The sequence below is a fragment of the Convolutriloba macropyga genome, chromosome 4, assembly GCF_964194025.1.
Source record: "Convolutriloba macropyga chromosome 4, txConMacr16.3, whole genome shotgun sequence".
Taxonomy (NCBI): domain Eukaryota; kingdom Metazoa; phylum Xenacoelomorpha; order Acoela; family Convolutidae; genus Convolutriloba; species Convolutriloba macropyga.
The window spans coordinates 53,415,188-53,443,158 of NC_134471.1; the positions used below are offsets into that span (position 1 = coordinate 53,415,188).

Sequence of the window (27,971 nt, forward strand, 5' to 3'; positions counted from 1 at the left end):
GTTGGAATTGATGTCTTTGAAGTTGTTGCTGTGGGATCTCTTTAAAATCAATGTTTTTCCACTTACGATACCTATGCAAATTACAGATACTACAACTGTTAGTAGAAAAACCTTTTTTTTCGTTGTTTTTATGTCTTTTCTGCTCATTGTTTCGAGACTACAGGTCCATAAAGGTATCGCAGCTGTTTTCTGCCAATATGCCTTTTTAGACTCATTCATTCGTCTTTTCCAAAACATTTTGCGTTTCTTCAAATTCTGCTACAATTTCAGCCACTATTCTGCCACTCTTCTATCATTTTCTCTTCTATATTGCTAGTCGTAATGCACTCAGTGCCTTGACTTGCATGAAGCTTGTTGCACATGGTAATCGCGAGTTGTGTAACTTCACCGGGAATGATCTGGAGCTGATTTGCTGACGGCTTCTCACAGTTGTGCTTGCAAATGAGTAAAATTCAAATGATATTATTTGAAATTTATCGGAACTTGTAATGAAGTCTATCAATTGTAACCACTAGTGCCTACTAAAGATGTATATACCACAAGAGGCTACAAAATTGCTAGATAATTTTTACTAATCAAAATACCTGTAATGGCTCGCCGAAAATTGGCTCTCTATTGTGTGCACTTGAAAATAATGGACAGCAGGACGGGAGGTGGTCTGAAACTGATAAAAATCATACTGATATCAAGCATCATGTTCATATTTCAGGCAGTGGTTTTCGGTATGGCTTTGCTGGTAGTCACAATAACATCTCGGCTGGTAGCATAAGTGGGCATCCATTCCAACATCGACCCCAACTGAAGTCAGAGTCAAACACAAACAATGTCTCCACCTTTTCTAAATGGAGTGCGTTCCTTAACATACATGATTTCATCATTAGAAACTCTCCATTTTAGCCTGTCAACATTACTGTTCTGTTTTTATCATCTAATTGGAAAAAATTTTCTGCTTCAAATCGAAACGCTTGCCTGCAAGTCTAGGGTTATTTAGAGTAATAAAATTTTTATTATGAAGTCAGGAAAATCAAGAGAATATCAGGAATGTAGGAATGTTTGTTTCGATAGTGTTGCTCCTGGCACAAACGAGTTTGTTTTTCAGGGAAAGGTCGTCGGAGCTCACAGGAGGGCTTCGCTAAAAATACTGCTATGACCCGATCCCAACCGAACTTAGTGGATGCTGACGAGAGTGGGTCTATAGTCAGTGCTTCATCAAGTCACACCTCAAAGCTGTCAATTGCCAAACTGTTTGGTAAAAAGGATTCACCGGGAGGCTCAGATGGTGGTTCTGCGTCTGTCAAGTCAACCAGATCCAACAAGTAAGTGAAATAGCTGGGAATATTGCAGTGAAAATTTGGACTCCTACAAGTACAAAATTAATGAATATTCATAGAGTCTATTGATGTTACCGGACACTTTTCCGTCCTATGCTGTTGAAAATTGAGACAATGCTGATATACAGAAAATAATTGACGCAAAATTTTTTGACCCCGTTCTAATTAATAAAGATATAAACCAATTGAGCAAGCATTTGCTGTAACGGTTAAATGTTGCGCTAGGTTAACGAACATAAATATCTGATCGATAAATGTTTTCTTTTTATGGTTTATTGTCAAATACTCAAAATTGGCAAGTGGCTGATCAAGTCACAAAAAGGCAGTTCCTATTATAAAGATTTGTCACGACAGATTTATTGATTTAATACTGAACAAGTGTTTCTGTTTAGAAGGCCAAGCCTCGGTGGGTTGAGCGGGGCGCTGAGTCGATCAACAGACAAAAAACTTGAACAGACTACTCACAGCTGCAGCTGATGCAAGGACTTCCTCACAACACGCTCACGATAACTCCTCAATATCTGACAGTGGAGTAGGATCTCTCCCCAGAACAGGTGCGAGTCTTTAATCCTCTGAATTTTCCAACAGCATTGCACACAGTTGCTGCATTTGCTTAAGATGCAAACTGCGGTTTAAAGCAATCAGAATTATTGAAGCAAAATATTTCAGTGGTCGCTGATATGACGTTTCGTAATTAACAACTTAAGGCTGAGGGCTTTTAATTGCTATGCAGTTCTGTAATAGATTTACTAATCTCCTGGTGACAGAAACTGCAGATAAAGAGGAACTTCTCAATATCGTCTTGAATCAACTGGTTGGTCCTCTAACTGGAAACATACCTGGTCCTTGGCTATTTCTAGTATACACAAATGCTGATGCATGCTAATGCAGGCTTTTCCTTTCTGCTGATGAAAATGACACGTTATTAATTTACGATCTGGTAGCTATCATTATTTGGCTTTCTGCCAAGAAACTTGTTCATAATAAGAAGAAAACAACTAGGATTATGATAATAGGAAAACGTGCTTCCAATTGTAGCTTCCAAGTTAAATGATAGCGATATTCAAATTAAACCGGTTTGCAAGTATATTACTATCTTTTAAACAGAGAATCGGAAAGCTGTGCGGTGTAATATAAAAACTACGACACTTTGTCCCACCAAGAAGCCAACTTGACTATTTCAGTAACACTATTCAGCTTTATTAATTGCTCTCAAACAAAGTTTGGAGCAATTTTTTTTATTCCGGTGGTCTTTATGCGATTTTTGACTTAACCGAATTTCACCTGACACTTTTGATTTTTATCCCCATAAACGGGATAAACAGCTCCTGGAGGGTATTAAGGGCTCTTAGAGTATTTCGGCAACTACACTCTAAGTATGCAATTCACCGAAACTGTTCACCTCCAATCCACACCACCCAGATTTCAACAGAACCCAGCGCGCTCCCTTCTCCAACTCAATTAAGCTGAAGCTAGACTCCCTAAACCGTAGCTATCTACTGTTGAAACCAACCGTTCGAGAGCAATTAGCCCAACGATAGTCGAATTTTTCATTACGGAAGACTTGTGCACGGTTGTAGTTGTTTTACCTCTCTAGAAGCTGTTAACATTTTCCAGAAAGTTCTCAAATTTATAATAGGTCGTATACCCTTTGGAACATATTCAAGTTCAATCAAATTTTATTTGTGTTTGAGTTACACATTTACAAATTGCTTAAATTTGGTCCAAAGAATTTTTATAGGTGCTGAAAAACACGATTATCTAAATCAGATTTTTTAAATATCACGATAGAAGCCGGTTTCCAGAAAACAAAGTTTAATTTTGGACCAGTTGGCAGTCGCAAAATAGAACGTAATTCAATTAATTATCGTGCAGCTTGACTTAATGATATATTGAGCAAATTTAGTGATATACTTGAAAACATTGAAATCTTTAAGTTGTTATGTTTTTTGTTCACATGCGGCAATTTCACTCTGATTTTTACTGCTTTTTCGATTTTTTGGATTGGATTTTTTTTAAATGGTTTTTCCAATCCATTCATAGTCCGTTCTGGGTCTAGTTTTTTGTTTAGTCAATGAAAAATCTTTGAATTGTACGTCAGGACTTGTCCTGCTATGTTTTTTTTACTTCGTCTAACAGATTTTTGTTTCGTCTTACCCTGACTTCTTCGAATTGACTTTTTCAATGACTTACCTCACTCAAAAAATGACTTATGGAACTCACTATGGAACTTTAAGTTTTTTGAACATTTACTTGTTAAAGGTCAATAGTGTGCATTTAATTAGTGCCAAACATATATGCCCTAATTCTTGATTATTAGAGTCTTGAGTTTTTGATTTCGATTAATAATTTCCTCCTGAGTCAGTTTCCGTCACCTCCATTAACCCCATCTAAAGTATTAAGGTATTAAACAAACTGATTAAAAACGAAAAACTGCATTGTCAACATTAAGAATTGAAAAAAAATGAATACGGTTGGCGCATACTGAGACGATCAGGACACTGTCATTGACCAGAAATAAGAATGCACACAAGCGAGCAAAAAACATATAATCGGAATTTTCAAGCACTTCCAATTTTATTAAAAAGTCTTCTAGCGGGCTCTGTGGCTGCCGACAGCATCATACATCCAGTAAGCTCAACGAGCAAGGCAAGCAACTGCTCGAGGCTAAAGGACATATATCCTTCCAGAAGAGCTTCAAGTTGAACAGAGGTAAACAGAAAAATTGCAGAATATAAGTGATTACCTAAGTCTCTAAAATGACGCCAAATTGCAAAAGTCTTTAAACTTATCACTAAACTTTATACCTGCTCCAGGCTACTATACGAAATATCACGCATAAAAACGGCAAAGCTAGCAATGAAAGAATAGCCGGCAGATTGTCGGAAAAAATCCGCGATAGACGCTTGGGGTCTTCCATGAATTGAAACAACTAAAGAGATTAGATAACCAGCCCTTTTGAAAGACGACTAAACTTTTTGGGTTAGCTTTGGACTGTCTTTTTTATGAGACACATAAGCTCTATAAGAAGAAAGCCCTAATAGGGCTTTTCAAATTTAGGATCTTTTCCGTTTGTGCCCCCTCAGCTTAGTGAGCGCATATTATTTGCACCCCACAGATGCTCGAGCAATATTTTTTTACATAAGGACTTAATATGTAATGGCACGTGCACTGTATCTGGGGGCGCATAACTTACTGGGGGCACAAATGGAGAAGATCCTAATTTTGAAAAGCCCTATTAGGGCTTTCTCCTTATAGAGCTTATGTGTCTCATAAAAAAGACAGTCCAAAGCTAACCCAAAAAGTCTAGTCGTCTTTTAAAAGGACTGGTGGTCGATCTGTCTATAAAATCTCTTTAGTTGTTTCAATTCATGGAAGACCCCAAGCGTCTATCGCGGATTTTTTCCGGCAATCTGCCGGCTATTCTTTCATTGCTAGCGTTGCCGTTTTTATGCGTGATATTTCGTAGTAGCCTGGAGCAGGTATAAAGTTAAGTGATAAGTTTAAAGACTTTTGCAATTTGGCGTCATTTTAGAGACTTAGGTAATCACTTATATTCTGCAATTTTTCTGTTTACCTCTGTTCAACTTGAAGATCTTCTGGAAGGATATATGTCCTTTAGCCTCGAGCAGTTGCTTGCCTTGCTCGTTGAGCTTACTGGATGTATGATGCTGTCGGCAGCCACAGAGGCCGCTAGAAGACTTTTTAATGAAATTGGAAGTGCTTGAAAATTCCGATTATATGTTTTTTGCTCGCTTGTGCGCATTCTTATTTCTGGTCAATGACAGTGTCCTGATCGTCTCGGTATGCGCCAGCCGTATTCATTTTTTTTCAATTCTTAATGTTGACACTGCAGTTTTTCGTTTTTATTCAGTTTGTTTAATCCCTTAATACTTTAGATGGGGTTAATGGAGGTGACGGAAACTGACTCAGGAGGTCGGGGTTCGAATCTACCTTCGGCTGATGTTTTCGCACCCATAAAGAAAAATAAAGAAATCTAGGCTACAGTCCCTGAATTAAATTCCCCGCCTGTCGTTCGAGAGCAATTTTTCCGACGTTAGTCGGTTTGTTTTATGATAGAAAGGATGATTTCGTGGCTATAGTTTTTGTGCCGCATCAGCAAGTGAAGCGGCTATTATGCGTTGAGCATAATTTTTCAAGATAAAAGGAGATTTAGCGTGACTGATTATTTAATCTCTGGGCCGGTTTATGAGACAGAAATTGAAGTGGGTGAAATAAGTGCGAAATATTTTTTTTCACGAATCGAATTGAGGAGCAAATCGAAGTACGAGTAGTTTTATGTTTTCTTTTGCTCGTGGAGAAAAAAATCTTGCACGCGTGTGAAATTGAAAAGTCAATTTTTAGTCGCGAATAATTTTCAGTTCATCGTTTGGTGATTATAAGTTCAAGAGCTTTTGTTTATCAAGCGTTTTTAGCCGTTTTACTTTTTATTGGGGACCAACGATGTGGTGGAAACATATATTTGACAGGAAAGGATATGAGTCATATCATTAGAGGTTCTTTTAAGCCTGGAATTTTTTGTGGAAGTAATTTTGAATTTTGTCTTTTTCGAGGAGTTATCAATTTTAATAGGTTTCATGTTTTTTGCTTTCTCGGCTATGGTGCACCTAATTTTGCTTTGCGATTTTTGGCTTTACCGTTTTTTTTTGTCTGAGCTGTGTAATTTTTCGACCTCAAAAAGGGATAAACAGATGGAGGCAATAAGTGTCTGAACAGCTCTTATAGCCTTACGCTTTAATTATCTCTAAGTATGCACTTCACCGAAACTGTTTTGAGGAGATAACTTCACGGTATGAAGAGTGGTTCTTAATCTTAGACTTTTGCTCCCCTCCCCCCCCCCCCCCCCCCCCCCCACTATATCACCCCGCCCCTCCTTACATTCCCAGTCCCTCCCCGAAGTCAACCGCGCCGCGGTCATTTAAGAGCAATTGTCCCGACTTTAGGTGGTTAAGCTTACTTAAGTTGCCTTTAAGGTAATTTCATATTTATAGTGTCCTTAATAATGAGATCGGTTGTGCTAAAGTGTTTTGGCACGACAGTTTTTTGACAAAATTTTGACAGATTTGGATTTTTTTCGCCTTTTCATTTTTTATAGTTCCAATTCTGCTCTTTCTTGGTTTTTTTGCCATACAAATTTTTTCCCCTATCAGTATGAATGCGAATGAAAGATATGCCGGTATTTGAATAGTTTTTTTCGGCAATGTTGCAGAGATTATCAGCCGATTTTGCTCCTTCCATGCTTTCTGTTGCTGATGTTTCAGTTGTTCAATTTAAAAGGGCTCTCCATTTTAATGCCGGTTTCTTGATTAACATGTTTTGACGTTGCTTCAACGTTTTTGAAGAACAAATTTGTTAACCTGTTTTAACAAATTGCTTCAACGTTTTTGAAGAAATGAACTGAAAACATGCTACTGCTTTTATCTGTCTACTTCCTGAAATGCTGAACACAATCCCACATCAACAAATCAATCTTTGTTTACATGTGTAAAACCAACGAGAGATAGATTAGGCATCTAATTTCAATAATCAGTGAGAAAACAGTTTGAAACCAGCAAGGGACAGATTAGACATCTAATGCCAATAATCAGAAAAAACCGTCTTCAAAATATCACCAAATGCTTTAAAATGCACTTTAAAATTTTTTAATAGCTGCTAAGCGATAGCTGAGGCTATTATCGGTCCTCTATTGGTTTTTTTACAATTCAAAGAATTTGAATTGTTTTAGGGCGCTGTCTTTTTTAAGACCTGTTCACAAATTTTCATGATTTCTGAAGTCAAACTGGAGTAGTAATTTTGACCATGTCGAAACAGGAAGTGGAGCAAAAAAGCGAGTAGTTTTGCGGTGTGAAATTTTTTGACTCTAATTTTAAAGTAGAGTGAGAAAACGGTGTTTGAACAAAAATTCGGTTTCTCGCTAGTGGTTTTTTGTTCACATGCGGCATTTTGACTTTGATTTTCAGTTTGTTTTTAATTTTTTTTATCTTATTTCTTTGGAAATGGTTCTCCCAATTCACTCATAGTCCGTTTTAGATCTAGTTTTTGTTTAGTCAATGAAAAAAATTTGAATTGTAACTCAGGACTTCTCCTGCTATGTTTTTTTATTGCCTCGCCAAGATTTTTGTTGCGACCATATGACGTTACAATCACTTAAAATCTGCTTTTTATTCGTTCATGCAAATTAAACTGAATTGCGTGCGTGAGGTCATTTTTCTATCTCAGTGGAGCGAGGTTTTTGTCCATTCGCGTGATTAATTTACCTAACTCTCAAAAATGACATCCTCACTTTGAAATTGACTTTTGTTCACTTTAACTCAGAGTTCCCTGAATGTGTGTCACTCTAAATGAAGGTTGTTTGAGAGGAGCTAATAGAGGCAGCAATAACTTATACAGAATCGTAATCAAAATATAACATCTCAGCCCTGAATGAAAAGAATAAATTTTTTATTCGTCTTTTTTACTTTTTTGAGACTGCAGATCTACGAAGCTATTGCGGCTATTTTCTGGCAATCTGCCAGCTATGGTCTTCAAATTGCAGTCGATGAACAAACGGATGTATTGAATCAACTTCTCAATTTTCTACCTAATATTAGATGTTCTGTAATAAATATATGCAAAATATCAAAATTTAAATTTTAACAGTTAAAAGTTTTTTCTATTTTTCTCTAATCCGTTCAGCCCCACAATTGTCAAACAAGAGGTCACTTTTCTAGCCCATTTAGAGAAATACGCGATATATTTTTATGTAAAGAGAATTTAACTAATAAATAGTGTTTACGAAATGTTGTTTTTTCGTTTTCCTGTTTTAGTTGCAACTGCAAAATAAAGCAGTTGCAACTAAAAACAGGTTTTGCGCAATAAATCTTCTACTTAGTGAGCCATGTCACGTTAAGTAGTAAAAACAGCAGTTTTAAATTAAAATTTAGGTTCTGTCAAGAAATCCATTTTTATTTGAATTTAGGAACACGAATTCTGATGTCGGAGAATCCAATCAATGTTTTTGCCCGTTTTTGGTTCCACCAGCAGAGAATTGTGCTAATAATGGTCCCGTATAGCTTTCTTGGGACCTAAATTTGATACTATTTTTAATGTTCCTGCATTTGATTTATATATTTACTACCATTCTTCTCACTTTCAGTTTTAACACCGGCTACTATTGAGGATGTTTGTTGGAACCAAGGGTTTGAAAGTGTAACGAAATATGGATTTTTGTGGAGTCCCTGTTGTTCGTCAGAATGTGCTTTTGGCAAACGATTGTAGACACATGCGTTCGACTTATTTGCATATATCCTAATGAGAAACCTTATTCAACTAAAAAAAATCAATCACAAATTGCCTGCATCAAACTGTCGGAGCGTTGAGTTCATTGCGGAGAGTTGAGTATTTGAATGACATTAAGAATTAAAAATCTGTTTTTATAAATCGGAGTGCTTTTTTAAGATCTCCTCTCGCATACAGGTTCAGTATGTTTCACTTACCTTTTCCACTTCGTTAACTGTTTCTGTAGCCCTAACTGGAGCACTACTTTATGATGAATGATATCAATGCTTCTGTTATACCGTGTGCATCTTTTCCTAAAAAATTTGGATTGTAGTCTAAATGGTGGAGCTGCTCTTATACATGCGAAATTACCCAAGGTATTTCATACGAAAGTGAAGTTTAACGATAACATTTGAAAAGAGGTGATCTTTATCAGATGTTTGCTAAATTTGAATGAACTGTGGAATCGATCGTTCGCATGCTTCATGGACAATCGTATTTTTTTTTCTGGGGGCCGATTTGTTCCATGAGTTTAAGTGAAAACAACAAACGTTTGAGCAGAAATAAATGGGCGCCCCGGAAAATGTCGACAAATTATGGAACTCGGCGTTTGAATTCTCTCTGCTAAATGATTTTTTTTGTGTCTTAGTCAAAATTGAACTGGTCTTATTATCCTTGTGTATGTTCAGGAAGACAATTAGAAACCCCGGAAATGAGACGTCAATATTCGAACCAGAACAGTAACTTTGATGATGACACAATGTCAATTTGTAGCTCTATTCATTCAACTCACTCGGCTGCAGCTGCTGTGACTGGGTATAACAACGTTACAGTTCCCAAGTCTCCCATATTTCACTCCATTTCATTTTCACGCGGAATGGGCAGAGGCGATTTAATGTTCAATACGAAATACCTGCAAGAGTTGCCTGGTGACTGCACTTTACCGAGAAAGGCTAGTCAAATGTGATTTTTTGCGTATAAATAACCGCGGCGTTAAATTAAATAACTTAGTTACTTGTGACAAGGTGAGTAATCAGTCAAAACATTTAAAGATGACAGTTAGAAATTCAAATGTTCCTAACCTGCCTGCATCGGATAAGCATCTCCCCGCTTATCGGATGAGAAAGCTGCTGTTGCGAGTATTTGATTGAACAGTTCCTGTGCTCGCCCTTTTTAACCAGGTAAAAATTTTGTTACATGAATTATTAACCTCCTGTATGAGCAAATTTGAGGTTGAATGCTTCCTTTCTAGTATACCTTTTTATGTCAAATTTCAGTTTTTCAAATTCATCAATTCTTGATTTTTGCTCAATGTAAATTGCCCTACTCCCCAACAGCTTGTTAAATGAATATCTGTGGCAAGAAATTAATGCATTCTTTACCAGAAATTATTTACCGGAAAAGAATTTTACTCTAATTATCATGAATGTTATCATTTGACGTAACTAAAGAATTTTCCGTCCGTCGCTTGCGCTGGTCATTAAAGTACTCAAAGGTTTTTGTTGTGACTCGTGGAGCATTGGAGTATAACATGTGTTAACATGCAGGGTGGTCGTTCCGCTCTTGGTAACAATGCATTCAAACCAAACAAGAGCCTGCCATCCCAATCTCACCATTTTGCATCTCCTGTCAAGTGTAGTCCAGATATCACAACCAGAGGTGGTGGCAACCTAGATTCTGTGCCCTCCATGTCCTCATCGACTCCTCTGAGGTTTAACAACAATGGTAACAATGGATTAACACCGTCACCAAATATCAGCACCACACCATCAATGCGCCATCAATTTGCGTCGAGAGGTAAGGGATAAAAAGGAGGACAGCACAAATTCAAATAGTCTCGTCGACTAAAAAGATGTTATCAAAAGTGTCATCACGTGGTGGTAAGATTGATTTTTCGGAGAATGAACTCCGAAATCTGGTGCACATTTGAAAGTATATCTTATAGCAGTAAAATGAAATAAAGAATTTATGATGTAAAATGAAAGCAGCTTAAAATGACTACTGTTATTTACAAAATTATTTTTTACAACCAATTACCTGGTGTCATATCATAAAGTATTTGCTTGTTAATAGCCGCCCTCATCTTCTCAGCCGGCTATAATAGCGCTCCTAATTTTTTTTACATTTCAATTGTATTGGGGCGCATTCTTTTTTATGATCTGTTCACACATTTTCATGATTTTTGAAGTCAAATTGGAGTAGTGATTTTGGTCATGCCAAAACAGGAAGAGGAGCGAAAAAACGAGTGGTTTTGCGGCGTGAAATTTTTTCGCTCAAAGTAGAGTGAGAAAACGGTGTTTGAACGGTGTTTCTCGCTACTGGTTTTTTGTTCACATGCGGCAATTTCACTTTGATGTTTACTGTTTTTTCGATTTTTTTGGATTGGATTTTTTTAAAATAGTTTCCTATCCATTCATATTCTGTTCTAGCTCTAGTTTTCTGTTTAGTCAGTGAAAATAGTTTGAGTTGTACGTCAGGACTGCTATGTTTTTTTACTTCGTCGAACAAAGCTTTACCTCATTTTGCCGCTTTTTCAAAATTTTGCGTGAAATCTTTTTGACTTCTCTAGGCTAGTTTCTCTCTTTTCTCATTCTGCTAAAAGTGATTTTGAACATCAGTTGCTCAGAAAAGCAATTCAAAATGAACAGAGTCAGTATAGAAAATTGAAGTCAGAATTAGAAACGGGATAAACCCATAAAGCCCAATTTTTGATGCCCGCAATTTGAACGTCGTTCCTATAAGTCTTAGTTACCATCTCTAATCATACTTAATCTCATTGATGACACTTCTCAATGGTGGTCATTAGGGACTCAAAAAATGGATGTTATTGTATACTTAGTAGATGTTGCGTTCTGCGACTTTTATACTAAGTGTTTTCAAAGTTTCAGCGACTATTAATGCGATTTTTGGTTATTTTCATCTTATTATTTAATTTCATAACTGAGAGGATTCATCGACATCTAATGACAGGTCGCCAATAAAGAGAAATATTTAGTCTTGCTTGTTTCTGTTGTTCTGGTGATGTTTTATTGCTTAGTCTCATTACTAACAGCTCTCATTTGCCTTTTAAAGCGGAGTATTGATTGTCAGGTCATAAATTAATACAATTCTTTGAATTGTTTTTCAGGACTTGTCCTGCTATTTTTTTTACTTCGTCGAATGAAATTTTTTGCTTTACCTTTGTTCACAGGTTGTTCGACATTTTGCGTGAATTCGTTTTTACTTCTCTAGGCTAGTTTAACTCGTCTCTCATCTCATTCTGCTAAAAGTGTATTTAGACAGCAGTTGCTCACCAAAGCATTTCAAATTGAACAGATTCAGTATCAAAAAAGCGAAATAGAAACTGTGTAAACCCATAGAGCCTTGTTTTATTTGCCCGTTTCTCGAACTTGGGTCCTATAAGTCTTAGTTACCTTCTCTAATGCTTATTGGTATTGATGCTAGCCCCTGTAGCCTCTCTCTCTCTCTAAGAAACAGAACTATGTTCAACTACGAAATGCCATCAAAGTAAATCGGACTTAAAAAATGTTTTTGTACAAAAATTTTTGTCTTGTCAATATCTTGTATTCTTTCAATCCCAATCATGCTTATTGGAATCAACGGCGGCTATTTTCCGGCAATCTGCCGGGTATGTTTCCATAGCCGGAAAGTATCTAATTGCACTTAGTTTTGAGTGCCTGTTATTAATTAGATTTTGGATCTAGCCTTTTTGGCCCCCAGGGCCATAGGCATGAAAAGTTTGAGAGATCTCAGTTTTAAGTTACTTGCTATATAATAACACGTAACTTACATCGGGGCCATAAACCAAACAGGGGAGGTAGAATTGATCCAACTGTAGTATTTTCATTATTAGGGTCACCGGGAGGGGTCGAAAGCGCAGCATTAAAGGCTAAAAACAAGCAGATTACTGGTTCCCAGTCGATATACGCTTCAAACACTTCTCTCACGTCAAATTGGTCAGCAAGATCGGCACCAGCTGGTGACCAATCAGAGTCGTCCAGTAATCAACACAACTCGTCACGCGTGTCCGACTGTGCGTTCGTCTCGGATGTTGACACGGAATCCCCGCAAGTTATATCGTCTCAAAACCAGACCACAAAAACACTTCAAAGTGCCTCAACCCCAAACATAACGGAAACTGGAATTACGGGAGGAGCTTTTCAGTTTTCGAACTCCCCTCTTATGCACGGATCTGCTTCAGCATCTACTGGTTCGTCTAACGGATCTCTTAACAGGAACCAAGCTGGGTACTCTGCTGGTGGACTGGCAGCCGATATCCAGAGTGAGTGGCAGGTTTCAATAATACTCATGCATGGCATTATTAGTTGCGCTCAAATGAACTTTTTAGCAACTATTTCAATCTTGTCTTATTATGCGATTTTTTTGGTGATCGATTTTTCGTCTGACCATTTGACTTTTCGTCCTCGAAAACGGGAGAAACAGATAAATTTCGAGAGAATTAAGTCTACCACAGCTTTGCAGGCTATCGGCGTACGGTCAGCGAAGCTGTTGAAAGGAGATAGAAACTAATGGTGTTAAGGAACGTTTGTAGAATGTCCACTAACTTCACCCATGTTTTTGCCCAAAATGAGAGTTGATTAATAGCTGCCCTCATCTTCTCAGCAGGCTATTATTGCGCTCCTATTTTAACATCTGAAAGAGGAGTATTGGTTATCTAATTTTTTGATAGCTGCGAAGCTTAAGCTGAGCGGAGATATATTACGGTGATCTTGGGTTTTTTGTTTGCGTCGTCTGCTCTTTTTTTGTTTTTCCATTTGTTCACACCGCAAAGCTGAAAGTCAAATTTTCTAAATGACTTCTTCCTCTCACTAACGTGTTTGCGCGCGTCACACAAAAGCTTAAAGCTTATTAATTGCTCTTGAACGAAGTTCATAGCAATTATTGTAAACGTGTGTGTCTTTTTTATGCAAAATTTTTGCTTGACAATTTTGACTTTTCGAGTGACTTTTACGCCCTTGACTTTTTGCGTTTTGCGTGATCTAAAATTCTCTCTCAATCACAATTTCAGGCAGCTGAACTTAATTGGCGGCAATTTAATACTAAAAGTCAAATGAAAAGTGCGCCGAAACTGGTGCCCTTTTTTACTTTAAATCTTAATAATGGTATATGTTAACCTCTAATGTGGTTATTTGGAGCCCACTATTGAACTTCTTAGTCCAATTTAGGCTCTCTCCCCCCGACTGAAGCAGGCTGCAATTCATTAGAGCTCCCACTAGTCGTTCGAGAGCAATTCTTCCGACGTTTAGTCGGTTATGTTTTGCTTGAGTAGATTTTGATCATACGTGACTTACCTCACTCAATAAACTGACATTTACTTTAAAACGTAAGTTTAATTTGAATTAGTGTTAGGTCAAAGGAACTCATATGTAATACAGGTCCCTAATGAAAACGCTTCTGCGGAGTGATTTTAAAAAAGCCTGATTTATTTATCGCTCTTAACGTTTTTTAATGGCGTCGATAGCTTTTTCAACTTATATCTATCTTTTTCTATCTGTATTATACGACACGCAAGTCTGTCACAGCTGTTCCGGCAGTCTGCTGGCTATGTTTCCATAACAGGCTATGTCTTGATTGATTATTTCTATATTAGAGGATGTGTCTTAGAGGAAGTCATTGGCGCACGCGTCAAGTATTTAGGGCAATTTGATGAACAAAAGTCAAAAGCAGAGAGAATTTTGAGCGGAGAGTGGTTTTCGCTCATGGATTTTTCTGAGAGAGAGAGAGAGAGAGCGAGCGATAAAAGTAGGTGTGGAAGAATTTGCGCTAAGCGATCAATTTTGATTGATCACGTGCGGCTTGTTTTTGGTTTCAGCTTAACTTTATCGGATAACGGTGCTTGCCTGAAGTAACTAAACTAGTACCAGTGCGCTTTGAGGCCTTTTTGATCATCTGATAAAAAATACTTGTCTTCAATGGGTAACTTTGAGTGTTTTGACTTTTTGCCATGCTGGATGCTTTTTAAATAGTTTATGTAATTTTTCTGCATTATTTTTATTGAAACGGGGAAGTTTTTTTGTTTCAACTTAGTGATTATAATGGTTTAGTTGGCTTTTTGATGTAATAGTTTTTTATTTTGATTTGTAATTTTTATCCAATTTTTGCCATTTTCCTTCCGTAAGCCTATCAACGGCTATTATTTAGGCGCTCCCTTTTTTAATTCGCTTTACTTTTTGATCACGTTTTTCGTCTTACGTCACAATTTTTACGCTTTAATTCTTGCTCACTCGCTGTTTCAACTGAATGCATTTCAAATTCTCTCACGCATTGAATTACGCATTGTAGTGATTGCAGTCAAAATCAAAAGAGCAAGTTTGAAAGCAGCGGGATAAAGTGATAATGCCGGGTCCTTAAGTCTTAGAGCCTATTAGTTAAGAAACTGAATTAAGTATAGTTTTAGAATCTAGCTGACACTGCACACCAAATTAGAGCAATTTTTGACACTGAATAAAAAATAGAAGCAAATTTGGTGTAGCGGATATAGCTGGCATTAAGTGCTCTTAGAGCCTTTCAGTTCTGTTTCAGCTCAAACTTTTGTAGACTTATACTTATGGTGTGAAGGGTGGTTCTTAGAGGTTGAAAACACCCACACTTTTGACCCCCCCCCACTATTGCCCCCAGCCCCCACCGCGCTGTTGCCCACCCACCCGACTGCTGCCAACACCCTCCTCTCTCCCCATCAGCTCCCGGTGCACCCCTCTCCTCCTGGGTTTTATAATATGTTACTGCCTAGTATTTAAAGGTAAGGGATTGGTTTCAAAATTTAAACATCACGAATTTTAGCTTTTTTTCGACAAAGCGTGCAAATTTTTTTCGACAAAACGTGTAAAACGCAGGGGCCAGAAAACCTACTTAAGAGTGTGATAATAAGTTACTGGAAAATTTTTATTTGCCATGGAATAGCTTTCAATTTTTTAATATGACAAACTTTAGCAATTTTTTCGATGGAACTTGCATTTTTTCAAAATTTCAATCGGTTTTTAGGTTTTTCTAGCCTCAAGAGATTTGACAATAGGCTCCTGTACAGTTTCTAAATGTAATGGAATAGTTTTCAAGATTTCAACACCACGAATTTCAGCATTTTTAAAAAAAACTTTGCGATTTTCAATTTCTTTGACATTTGACATTTCAGGCTTTTCAGCCTTGCAGGGTTTAATAATAATTTACTGGAAAATGTTTTGTGACCATGGATTAGTTTTCAACTTTAATTATCAAAAATTTTAGCAGTTTTTTTGCAACTTGCATTTTTTCAAGTTTTTTGCATTTTTTTTTGTCGTTTTGTACGTTTTCCAGCCTCAAGAGGCACATAGCCTCATCTAGGGTTTGATTATAGGTTACTAAATAGCTTCTAGATGTAATGTGGTTTTTTTCAAGATTTAAATATCATTTAACAAAACATCTGCTGTTTTTTCAAGGTTTTTGAATCTTTGAATTTTTTCTGTTTTCCGGCACCAGGGTTCTAGGGACCTCCTCCAAGGTTTGATGACAAGTTGTTGTATAGTTTCTAGAGTTAATGGAATGGTTATCAATATTTTAATACTCCAGTTTTAGCAATTTTTGATAATTTTTTTTCAAATTTTTGTAAATTTTTTATGTTCCATGTTTATGGAAAACTAAAAGTTGCAGAGTCGAATCAAGCTAAAGCTAGCATCACTAAACCGTGGCTAGCTACTGACGAAGGCAACCGCTCGCCCGTCGTCTGAGAGCAATTCGCCCGATGTTACTAAGTTATGTTATCTGTTTCAATCCTAATGTGCATCAAGGGCGTCAAAGGCTGCTATTTTCCGGCAATTTGTTCAGGCAAGTTTTTCTGTCTTTCTTCTGAATTAAGTATTGGCGCATTAGCTTTTATATTTAACTTTTTAACTGTTTGAAAACATTATATAAATTAGTAAATTATTTCCGATTTTTCGTTGTTTTTTATTGTTGTTTAACATTCCTTGACTGGAGTTGCGTAGTGCACTGATCGAACTGAAGAATTTCTTAAAGGGTGCGCAAAATATCAAAATAGAGGTGACACTTCAATTTTGGAGTATTTTACCAATTTTTTAAAATTTCTCTTGTTTTTCCTCTTTTTTCATTTTGTAGCGTGTCGCTCGTTTTTTATATTGATTTTCAGTTTTTGAAGGCAGTTTTTTTGGCAGATGAGTTTTCGCTGGCAAAGCTTGGGATAAAATTTTATCAGATATTTTTTAGATAACAGTTTTGGCCTTCATGTTATCTTTCCCCTGTCATTGATTCAATTTATCTAGTATTTAATTTTTAGACGCATTTTTTTGAGTGGTTGGTTGGGACCTAAAGGAATGTGTAGTTCGAGTCGGTTCCGGAGTCTTCCGGCTATGTTTTTTTTACTTCTTTGAACAAAAATTTGTTTCGCTTTACGTCATTTTGCCGACATTTTGCAGGAAATCTTTAGGCTGGTTTCATTCTGCGCTCAGAAAAACTGCTGCTCTTCGAAATTGTTCCCTAAAAGCAATCTGAATCAATAGCAAAAAAAACAAAATGAAAATTAAAATCGGGGTAAAGTCGCATTTTACAGATGCCCGCGGCTTGTTTTTTGTTCTAATAAGGCTTAATTATCATCTCTAATGCTTATTGGTTTTGATACTAGCAGTCATATCCTCTCAACAAGAGGCTGGAGTAGGTGCTACATTGGAAATCAAAATGGTTTGCACTTAAAATTTTTTTCTATTTTCTGTCAATCCTAATCTGAGTTATGGGAAGGAATCAATGGCGGATGTTTTCTGGCAATCTGCTGGGTACTTAACGCAAGTTAATGAAGATTTTTTAATTGCTCTTGAACGATGTTTGAAGCAACTATTGTAAACGTGTGTGTCTTTTGTATGCAAAATTTTCGCTTGAAATTTTCTAAAACATTCTTTCAATTTCTTTTCCCGAGTGACTTCTTTACGCTTGATTTTTAGCCGCCGTCCGCCTCTCAAACTGCTATTATTTAGGCGCTCTCTTTATTTTACTGTTCAAAGAATTTGAATTGTATTGGGGCGTTGTCTTTTCTTAAGATCTGTTCACACATTTTCATGATCTTTGCGGTCAAGTAGTGATTTTGGTCACGCCAAAACAGTAAGTGGAGCAAAAAAGCGATTGTTTTTGCGGTGTGGAATTTTTTTGCTCTAATTTTTAAGTAGAGTGAGAAAACCGTGTTTGAACAAAAATTCGCTTTCTCGCTAGTGGTTTTTTGTTCACATGCGGCAATTTCACTTTGATTTTTACTGCTTTTTCGATTTTTTGGATTGGATTTTTTTCTAAATGGCTTTTCCAATCCATTCATAGTCCGTTCTGGGTCTAGTTTTTTGTTTGAACCAAATTTCACATTCTGACTAGTGGTTTTTTGTTCACATGCGGCATTTTGACATTGATTTTCTGTCTTTTTTGCAGGCTACAATTTTTTGGAGGTACAACTAGTCGTTCGAGAGCAATTCTTCAGACGTTTAGTCGGTTATGTTTATAGCTGCGAAGCTGTAAGCTCAGCGGAGCTATATTGCGGTTCTCTTTGTTTGTTACAATTCAAAAAATTTGAATTGTATTGGGGCGCTATCTTTTTTTAAGATCTGTTCACACATTTTCACGATTTTTGAAGTCAAATTGGAGTAGTGATTTTGGTCACGCCGAAACAGGAAGTGGAGCTTTTGATTTTTACTTTTTTTTATTTTTTGGATTGGATTTTTTTCTAAATGGTTTTTGCAATCCATTCATAGTCCGTTCTGGGTCTAGTTTTTTGTTTGAACCAAATTTCACATTCTGACTAGTGGTTTTTTGTTCACATGCGGCATTTTGACATTGATTTTCTGTCTTTTTATTCTTTTTATCTGATTTTTTGGAAATAGTTTTTCCAATTCACTCATAGTCTTTTCTAGGTCTAGTTTTTTATTATTCATTGAAAATTCTTTGAATTGCGCGTCAGGACTTGTCCTGCTATGTTTTTCGCTTTACCTTTTGATCACGTTTTTCGTTTTACATAGTCACGATTTTAACGTTTGACTTCTTACTTACTTCACTCACTGTTTCAACTGAATGGGTTTTAAATTCTATCATGCATTGAATTATGCAATATAGTGAATATGGTCAAAGTCAAAAGAGCAAAATCTAAATAGACGGGATAAACCGATTTAGCCCGGTCATTAAGTCATTGAGAATTAGGTTATCAAAGTTCATTAGAGTGTTTGCTAGCTGATATCGGTATTAAGTTTATTAGCTTTCAGTTTAGAGGCTGAGATTAGTGTAGTTTTAGAATCTAACTGAAACTGGACGCAACATAAGAACACTTTTTGACACTGAAAAAATAGGAAAAAATGATGCCAATTTGTGTCTGCTTTTTTCTATTTCAATCCCGATGTGCTTCAATCGCGTCAACGGCGGCTATTTTCCGGCAATCAGGTGGCTATGTTTTGAATTGCGCTCATTCAGAATTTCCCTCTATTCGTGAAATAAAACTATATTTGAGCGCTGACAATACATGGCGCGTGCAGAGTAATGACTAAATAACATTATCTATTTAACATTAGCTAAAAAATTGAATATGGTTTATCCGGTAATTTGCGCCGCAATAGAAGGCGGATGAGAACTTTATTATTGAGACTAAGCTACAAGACAACCAACCTCTAAGGCAACAATGACGATAAAAAAAATCGCTAAGTTTTCATGAAAAGAAATAGCGGCAATCATAGAAACAAATTGCTATCATCTGAAAACGGCACTTGAATTCCATTGTTTTCCCCTAAAAGATAACTAAGAAGACACGTGAGAGAGGGCGTGCGAAGATTACAAAAATAACAGAGACGGCCGAACTCAACAAAAATTCACTTTTTAAATAATTAAATAGCTTGTAAGTTGTCCAAAAGCAGCAGCTTTTTTAGCAACCGACGACAACTGTCATTAATGAGACTAAGTGATTAGAAAAAACAGCACGAAAACTGGCTAAATGCAACCAGTGTTCCATGACAACATGTGGACGTAGTCTTGAAACAAATAATAAGCTACTATTAACGCATTCTCAAGCCAATATCTACATTCACTGCTGATATTAATTATGACAATTTTAAACAACTCTTAAACAATCTAATAAACTCATTCAACTTTGCTAATTTTTTTCAGATTAGAACAATCGAATTCATACAAACCATGGGCGATAAATCAACCATTCATTAGATACTTTAACTCATTAGCAACTCATTAATGAGATTAAGTGGTAAGACAACAGAAACACTAAATACGGGCAAAACTCAAATTCTCTTTATTATGAACTCGAGCAGTGTCAACGTCGAACATGTCGAGTGACACAGTGGCTATTATGCAAAATTAGAGAACGTGTGTTACTTCTTAGTTGCACTTCTCAAGTTAATTTTTAAGAGACAAACAGCTGAAAAAAGAAGTCAAATTTTACCGCACGTTAAAATTGTTTCTCTTTTTTTAAAGGCATTTCGAAAAAAATCAAGTTTTTTTTGCTAACTTTATTTTTCCAAGGTGACTAAAATTACCCTTCTACTTGACTTCTCATTGGCATAAAAAAATGGCAAAACTGAAAATATCTTTTAAAAAAGGCCCCGCACCAATGCTATCCAAACTACTTGGGTGGGTTTTAGAAACAGGATAAACCCATGAAGCCATTGTTTAGATTTCCAGTATTTGAAATTTTGTTCTGATTAGTAGTTTCAGAATTGATTAGTAGTCTATGCCTAGTAGTTTCAGAATTGCCTCATTTTTCTCAATTTCTTAGTTAATTTTTGACTTTTTTCGTTAATTTTTTTTTCAACCTCAAACGGACATTTTGTATTCAGTTTATATATTGACGTCCTTCTGATAATTCACACTTTAAATGCTTCTGTGTTTGACTTACGGTGTTTTTGTTTTACAAAATTGTACTCTTTTTATTTCGATTTTGGCTCTTTTTTGTCCAATTATTCTAAGTTTCTCGTTTGTATTTTGGTTCGATTTATTAGACCAAGATTTTCTTTTAACCGTAAGCGGTTTAATTTCGTAGTATTGATAATTAATTTTTACGCGTTAAATTTCTGAAAATAAATGAAATTTTCTATAATTGAGATTTTAACAGTTGATACCATTTAACATGTTGCAGCTCTGAGATTTAGATGGAATGTTTAATACTATTTTTACTGATATAATTTACTCAAATGGCTGATATTTTTTGACGAATTTCTCGGGTCTAAGAGAGCGATTCGTGTTTTCGCTTTAAATGATTTTTTGCCTTAGAATTTTAGTCTTTTTCTGATAAATTTAATTTTTGCAATTCTTTGATCCCGTTTTAACAATGCTATATCCAAAAGAGAAGTTTGCAAAATTATCTGAAAATATGAGGCGGAACGAAAATTAATCGTTTTCAGTTTTATCTGCCTTATGCTTTCCCAATATGTCTTAAGTCTAAGAGTTAATCGGAGAGCTCTGAATCGTATGACCTTTTCTTTAGTGACAATTATTATCCCGGCCAGTTGTTGCATTTTAACGGTATTTGTCCATCTTAAATTACCAGATTTGTTTCTAATAAAATCTTCAATTACAGGATTTCAGTGTTTTGCTGTCAAAATTTTGTCATAAGATTTAGTTTTGCAGCTTCTTTAAATGCTTTCTTAATGTGGTAGTTATTGTTTATTTACTTGCTTCCCTGATGTCAATGCTGAAATGACTCTCGTTACGTCAGGGGTTTAATCTTTAAACAAAAATTTTCTAGATTTCACTAGCCAGGCAGAGAATAAATGTTTCCTGACAGATTATAATATTTTTGTAATTACGTTTTTTTTAATAGCCGCACAGCGATATCTGGGGCTATTATTGGCCTTCTCTTGTTTTTTTTTATTTCGTCGTCATGATTTTTGTTACGACCATATGACGTCACAGCCACTTTTTGTTAATTCGTTCATGCAATTTCAACTGAATTGCATGTGTGACGTCATTTTTCGCTCTTAGTGGAGCGAGCTTTTTGTTCAAGCGCGTGATTAAATTTTTGGTCACACTTGACTTACCTCACTCTCAAAAATGACTTTCTCACTTTGAAATTGACTTTTATTTACTTTAATTCAAAGAGATAAGGTCAAATGGGTGTGTGTCACTCTAAATGAAGGTTATTTGAGATCAGCTAATAGAGGCAGCAATAACTTATACAGATTTTTAATCAAAATATAACAGATCAGCCTTCAATGAAAAGACGAGCCTTCAATGAAAAGACGAATTTTTTCGGTCTGTCTTTTTTACTGTTTTCTTTAGACTGCCGGTCTACGAATCTATTGCGGCTATTTTCTGGCAATCTGCCAGCTATGTTTGAGAAATTCGGACGCTTCGAGTTTGTTTCATCTTTTGACGCTCTTTTTAGTTTAACATTTGCTCACACAGCAAAGCTGAAAGAGTGAAATGGTCTGATTCTCTTCCTCTCACTAACGGCATTTTCACACGTGACGTCATTTCTCTTACTCTCTAAATTCCTGCGCTTCAAAACTTGAGTTTAGTTTGAATTCGCTGTAGGTCAAGAAACTCAAACGTTTAATAGAGGTCACTAATAATATAAAGGTCACTTATCTAATAAATGATACTAATTATGTGTCGCTCTAAGTTTTTACATGGTTTTTAAGCTGCGTCTTTTTTTCAACTGATTTATGTATCGGTTTATCTGTATTATACTACCCGCAAGTATTTTTCGCAGCTATTCAGGGAGTCTACCAATGTTCTCTCCTTGTTAATTGAAGCAGCTGTACACGCAGAAAATATAGTAGATCAGATGTTTCTTCTACCTAAACTAGTGGAATATTTTTAAACCAAAGTGGAATCAATCTAGTGACCAATTATTAGCTCCTTCATTTGAGTACCAGAGTTTAATCAATTAAAACTTCCAACTGTGGTTAATTAGATGATTACTCATTCTCATCGACTGTCATTTGAGAATATTTCCATTTGGTTATATTACAGGTTTGTAATCGACCGGTTGATGCAACCAGTTTCAATCCAGTTGATGCGTGGCAACGGCGACAAGCTTTTTGCCCGATTCGCTAAATAAATGACAACCACAACAATCTTATTAATTGCTATTGAAGGGAAGCAATTATTGTAAATGTGTGTGTCTGTTTACGACTCGAAGATGAGTATTGGTATTCTACGGGTTTTTAAAGCTTAAGTCATGACTTGAAATTTGACTTATGTTTTCGAACATTTACTTGTTTTAAAACGTTGACTTCTGTTTTCGAACAATGGACTTTCAAATAGCTTACTATATAATGTATAGTAATTGAGAACTGATTGTATTATTCAGGGTGAAAAGGGCATTTCGAGAATTTTTGATGCCAAGTAAGTCCCCCACCAACTATCTAACCTACCCCCTACACCCAACCCCCAATACCCCCTCCACCGCATACCCCCACCTCAAGCGCCCTCAGCTACCTACCCACAATTCTCCATAAAAATTATTTTTTTACACTGTATGTTACTTTTTTAGTTGTTTTTTTTTAATTTTGTCGCAATTATATTAGTCCTGTCGGTTTTTTTTGTTATGCGATTTTTCGCTTGACCGATCTTTCGTATGAACCATTTGACTTTTGGTCCTCAGAAATGGGATAAAGAGGTAGCGCCCAGTGGGATTTAAGGGCTCTTTGAGCCTTTCAGCTCACTAATCTCCAAGTATGCGATTCACAGAAACTGTTTTGTGATACTCTTACTTATGTTGTGAAAGGCTCCACACGCACACACACACAACACCCCCTACCACATCGGCCCCCCTCTCATTTCACCCCCCCAATCCCCACCTCTGCACATCGTTCAGGCCGTAAGGGCCCGTGCAGCCAAAACCCCTTCCACCGTTGCCACACGTTTGAGAGTCATTCGCGCGACGTTAGTCGGTTATGTTTATTTCTTTTTAATAGCCGCGTCCTCAATTCCAGGCGGCTATTATAGCTCTCCTAATTTTTTTAAATTCGTCTAACAGATTTTTGTTTCGTCTTACCCTGACTTCTTGGAATTGACTTTTTGGATGACTTACCTATCTCAAAAAGTGACTTCTGAACTCACTTACGGAACTTTAAACTTTATGAACATTTACTTGTTAAAGGTCAAAAGTGTGCATCTAAGTAGTTCCAAACATATATGCCGTAATTCTTGATTAATAGAGTCTTGAGTTTTTGGTTCCGAATATTAATTTTGGGATCTTCTCCGTTTGTGTCCCCAGTACGTTATGCGCCCCCAGTGCAAATAATATGCGCCCACTAAGCTGAGAGGGCACAAACGGAAAATATCCTTATTTTGAAAATCCCTATTAGGGCTTTCTCTTAATAGAGCTTATGTGTCTCATAAAAATGACAGTCCAAAGCTAACCCAAAAAATCTAGTGGTCTATTAAAGGACTGGTGGTCGATCTGTCTATCTAATCTCTTTAATTTTTTCAATTCATGGAAGGCCCCAAGCGTCTTTCGCGGCTATTTTCCGGCAATCTGCCGGCTATGTTTTTCGTATCACTGAAATAGGTTGGATTAGATTAGGTTGAGTTTTATTGAATGATTCTTCGAGTAGTTTCCGATATTCTACCGGCATTGTTTTTATAATGCAAAATTTTTGCTTGCTCGTTTTTTGACTTTCTGAGTTTTGCGTGATCTAATAATATAACACTCACTTGCAAATTTTAGAATGCCGAAAGTCCGCAGTGCCAGAAGTTAAAAAGCCAGAAACTACTGCTTAGCCAGAGGTTGACTTCTGTTGACTCTCGTCATTTTAAAACGTGCGCGTTTCGTGTTTTAAGCATGGTTAAATGACTCTGTAGAAATCACTTTTGAAATTCTGACTTAATATCTCGAACCGCTTCGCGGCTCTCGATAAACGCCAGAAGTTCTCAATGACTTGAAGCAGAGTCACGTAACCATTACCTCTCTCTCATTCACTATTTCAAGCAGCTGAACTCCAAGTGAGGGCAATTTAATACTGAAAGTCAAATAATAAGTGTGCCTAAATTGGTGCTATTTTTAAACTTTAAATCTTAGTGGTGGTAAATACGTTACTTTCTAATGAGGTTAATTGAAAGCCCCGGACCGAAGCAGGCTGCAATTGATTAGAGCGCCCACTAGTCTTTCGAGAGCAATTCTTCCGAAGTTAGTCGGTTATGTTTCTCAAATTCAGAGAGGTTTTTGATCTTATTTAAAAAGAAACTCGTTCTGGTCAAGTTCATCAAGGAAACTACTAAAAGGAGAGAAATTTATTTTGCCAGATGACTTTAATTGGCTCTTACTTTTATGTATAGCTGCGAGGCTGTAAGCTGAGCGTAGCTATATTGCGGTGCTCTTGGTTTTTTTTTGTTTCGTCGTCTGACGCTCTTTTTTCGTTTTACATTTGTTCACACCGCAAAGCTGAGAAAGCCTAATTTTCTGAATGACTTCTTCCTCTCACTAACGGCATTTGCGCGCGTGACGTCATTTCTCACTCGCTTTTGCGAAAGATTTTAGGTTATTTGCGTGATTAGATTTTGAGCATACGTGACTTACCTCACTCAATAAAATGACTTTTGCACTTTAAAACTTAAGTTTAATTTGAATTTGTTTAAGGTCAAAGGAACTCATTTGTGCAGTAAAGGACCTAATACGAGGCTTCTTGGGAATGAATTTTAACAAGCTTTATTAATTTATCGCTGAATGTTTTTTACCTAGTTTTTTGAGCGGCGTCGATTTTTTTTTTCAATTTAGATCTGTATCTGTTTCTATCTCTATTATATGGCACGCAGGTCTATTCTTTCGCAGCTATTCCGGCAATCTGCCGGCTATGTTTGAATCATTAACAACTGTTCGATTTAATAAAGAAACCATTCAGCAAGGCCATATTTTGTTAATTAGTGATAATACCCATGATAGACATTCTTTCGTGCATATATTTTTTTAATTTTTTGCCTGAAGATTTTCATTGTATGTTCATTCTATGTCGAAATCCCGCGGACTCTGATGATATTTTGTGTAGGTGGCAGCGGAGGAGAAATCAGCAGACCAAGTTTGCTGGACATGTCAGACGAGAACTCGCGCAGGTCAGGTAGCTTCGGGGGAGGAGTCTCAGCAGCAGTGTGCGATTCGTCCCCTAACTTGACTCCCTCGAACCAAAGTGACAAAAGTGGTGCTACAATCAGTGTTCATAGTAACATTAATAATAATAATGTAATTAGTAAAAATAATGATAATTCTTCGTGGCAGGAGAGGTCAGGGGGTGAAAATGGACATAATGGTAACAACAATGTACATACTCCTGTTATTCAGTTGTCTAATGACAAGAAGCTCTTCTACGAGACCCAATTGTGAGGTGTGCATAAATGACTTCAGATGCGGTTATATTTTTATCAAATAATTTGCTGTAATTAAATTTGTGATCTTCATGAATGACAGTACTTAATCTGTTGCCAATTTTGTTAAATATCATTAATGTGTCATAATTTTTAGAGATCATAGATCATCAGTTTGTTGAAAATCAAACAATTGAAAGCCTAATTCTGTTGAGTAATTTGTTCAAATGTATGTTCAAATATAATTCTTGTGCTGTGAATACAACGTTTCTTTTTCCCTTGAAACGAGTTTTCAATCTACACATTTTGGACCTTTTATTTGTGACATTTTATTGACGTTTAAAGTATCGTATCTCCCACCTCTACTTATTGTTGTATGTTAAAATACATTTTTGTGGCTCACGCACATTTGCATATGATTGTTAGGGGGAAAAAGAAGCTGGTTTTATAGGTCCGTGGGTGTCCTCTTTTAAGATCTCAACAAGTAACAATTGGGGCTGTATAACGTACGAGAGATAAAGTTTAGTAAAAGTGAAGAGTTTGACCCCTCCCCTCCCCACCCCACCCCACCCAGAGCTTAGTGGGTGCATAGTAAATGCTTAATTGTAAAACCCTCCTCCTTAAGTGACCGTGCTATATTACCATGATTTACAATCTAATTACTCGTGTTCTATATCTATACCTGGGGATTGGGTGTATAACTGACGAGGGAATAAAATTGAGGAATAAAGCTAAACGAATAAAGAAGGAACCGCCCGCGTCGATTGCTGTTTGATTTAGATTTGCACATCCTTGTTTAAACAGGAGTTTTTATTTTTATATCAATTATCGCAATTATGCAATTGTTCAATGACATTTAGTGTTAAATTAAGATGTGTGATGCTTCTTTGTTCATTATGTAAAATGTACATTTATTATAGTGTCTCTGTGTTTTTGTGGACAAATTTCGGGAAGCCCGAGGAACCGTGTACTGAATTCGATCTTTTCCGTTTGCCCCCGCCCCCACTCCAAAGTAATCGGCCAGGAAAACGTTTTTTGCGTTCACCCTTGAATTCCATTGAATGTGCATGTAAGAGAAGCTAGATTGGTATAGCAGCATACCTGCGCAATCGTAAATCTCGAGTTGGACAAACATTTTGTTTCATTGCTATACAAAACTGATATTGAGCATGCAACTGCTAATTGTGCAAGCAGTTCATTGGAAATGTATATCAGAAATGAGACTCACGCTTTGTGGCTTTGTGTAGCTGCTATACGAGGTCGGGTGTTTTTTTGAATTGGGTAAATTTTGACGTAACCTAAAAACTTCATGCAGATAAAAAAGTAAACTAAATTCTCGGATTTCATGGGTCCTTTGTCCTAAAGAGTTGCAATTCTTTGTCGAAATTGTTCCACGTATATTCATATTGTACACTGCTGTAATGCAATCACCATATTCGCATTACTCTTCAGTTAGTTATGGTAATTTAGTTCATTCTTTGCCAATTATTTTCCAGTTCCTCATTAGTTCTTCCCTAATTTCCTAGTAAGTGCTCTTTTGTGTTACAGCTTAAGCCCTTTATATTCTGTACCCAATCTTTTCCGAGATCATGTGTGTTGTAGTTTGGTGATTTAAATTTCATTAGTGATATAAATCTCTTTCTAGACAGATAAGCTAATAAAGTATTTTTACATTGACATTTTTGCACCATTTGTCACGGCTATGAAAAGGCGGTTTGGCGCTTTCCCTCACTTCAGAATTTTTATATGCGAACTTTGTCTGCTCAACAGCCCTATTAGCGTGCGTGACGTCATTGATACACTCGTTAGTGAAAGTTAGTCATTTCTGCCGACCCTCCTCCGGTGAAAAACATGATTTTCATTAGACAATGTGAACACGTGCGTTTTTTGCTCAGATGATTGTTTTTGTAGCTGAATATTAGTGGGTATAAGGTTGTATAAGGGGATAAGGTTGTTAATTATATGATAATTTTCCACTGGGAGGGTCCAATTTTTGATTGAATGGCTTTGATTTTGCCACTTTATAGCTTAGGATCAATTTGGATGATAAATTATAGTATATAGCGAATTAAGTCTGCCTAA

General features: G+C 36.5%; 1 protein-coding gene across 5 annotated transcripts in view; it reads left to right on the forward strand.

The window, feature by feature from the left end:
* Positions 1-26,903, forward strand: part of LOC142337749 (uncharacterized) — a 58,937-nt gene extending 32,034 nt beyond the window's left edge. For 2 of the 5 annotated variants that reach the window (XM_075387238.1, XM_075387240.1), the window contains 4 exons: positions 710-847; positions 1,100-1,316; positions 1,724-1,885; positions 9,299-9,436. In XM_075387238.1, the coding sequence (XP_075243353.1) occupies positions 710-847; positions 1,100-1,316; positions 1,724-1,808 (440 nt within the window). In that variant the 3' untranslated portion in view covers positions 1,809-1,885; positions 9,299-9,436. Of the gene's footprint in view, positions 1-709; positions 848-1,099; positions 1,317-1,723; positions 1,886-8,789; positions 8,808-9,298; positions 9,562-10,156; positions 10,407-12,462; positions 12,892-25,576 lie in introns of those variants that run through there. The other 3 variants (XM_075387239.1, XM_075387236.1, XM_075387241.1) reach the window with 3 other exon arrangements.
* Positions 26,904-27,971: the final 1,068 nt, after the last annotated feature.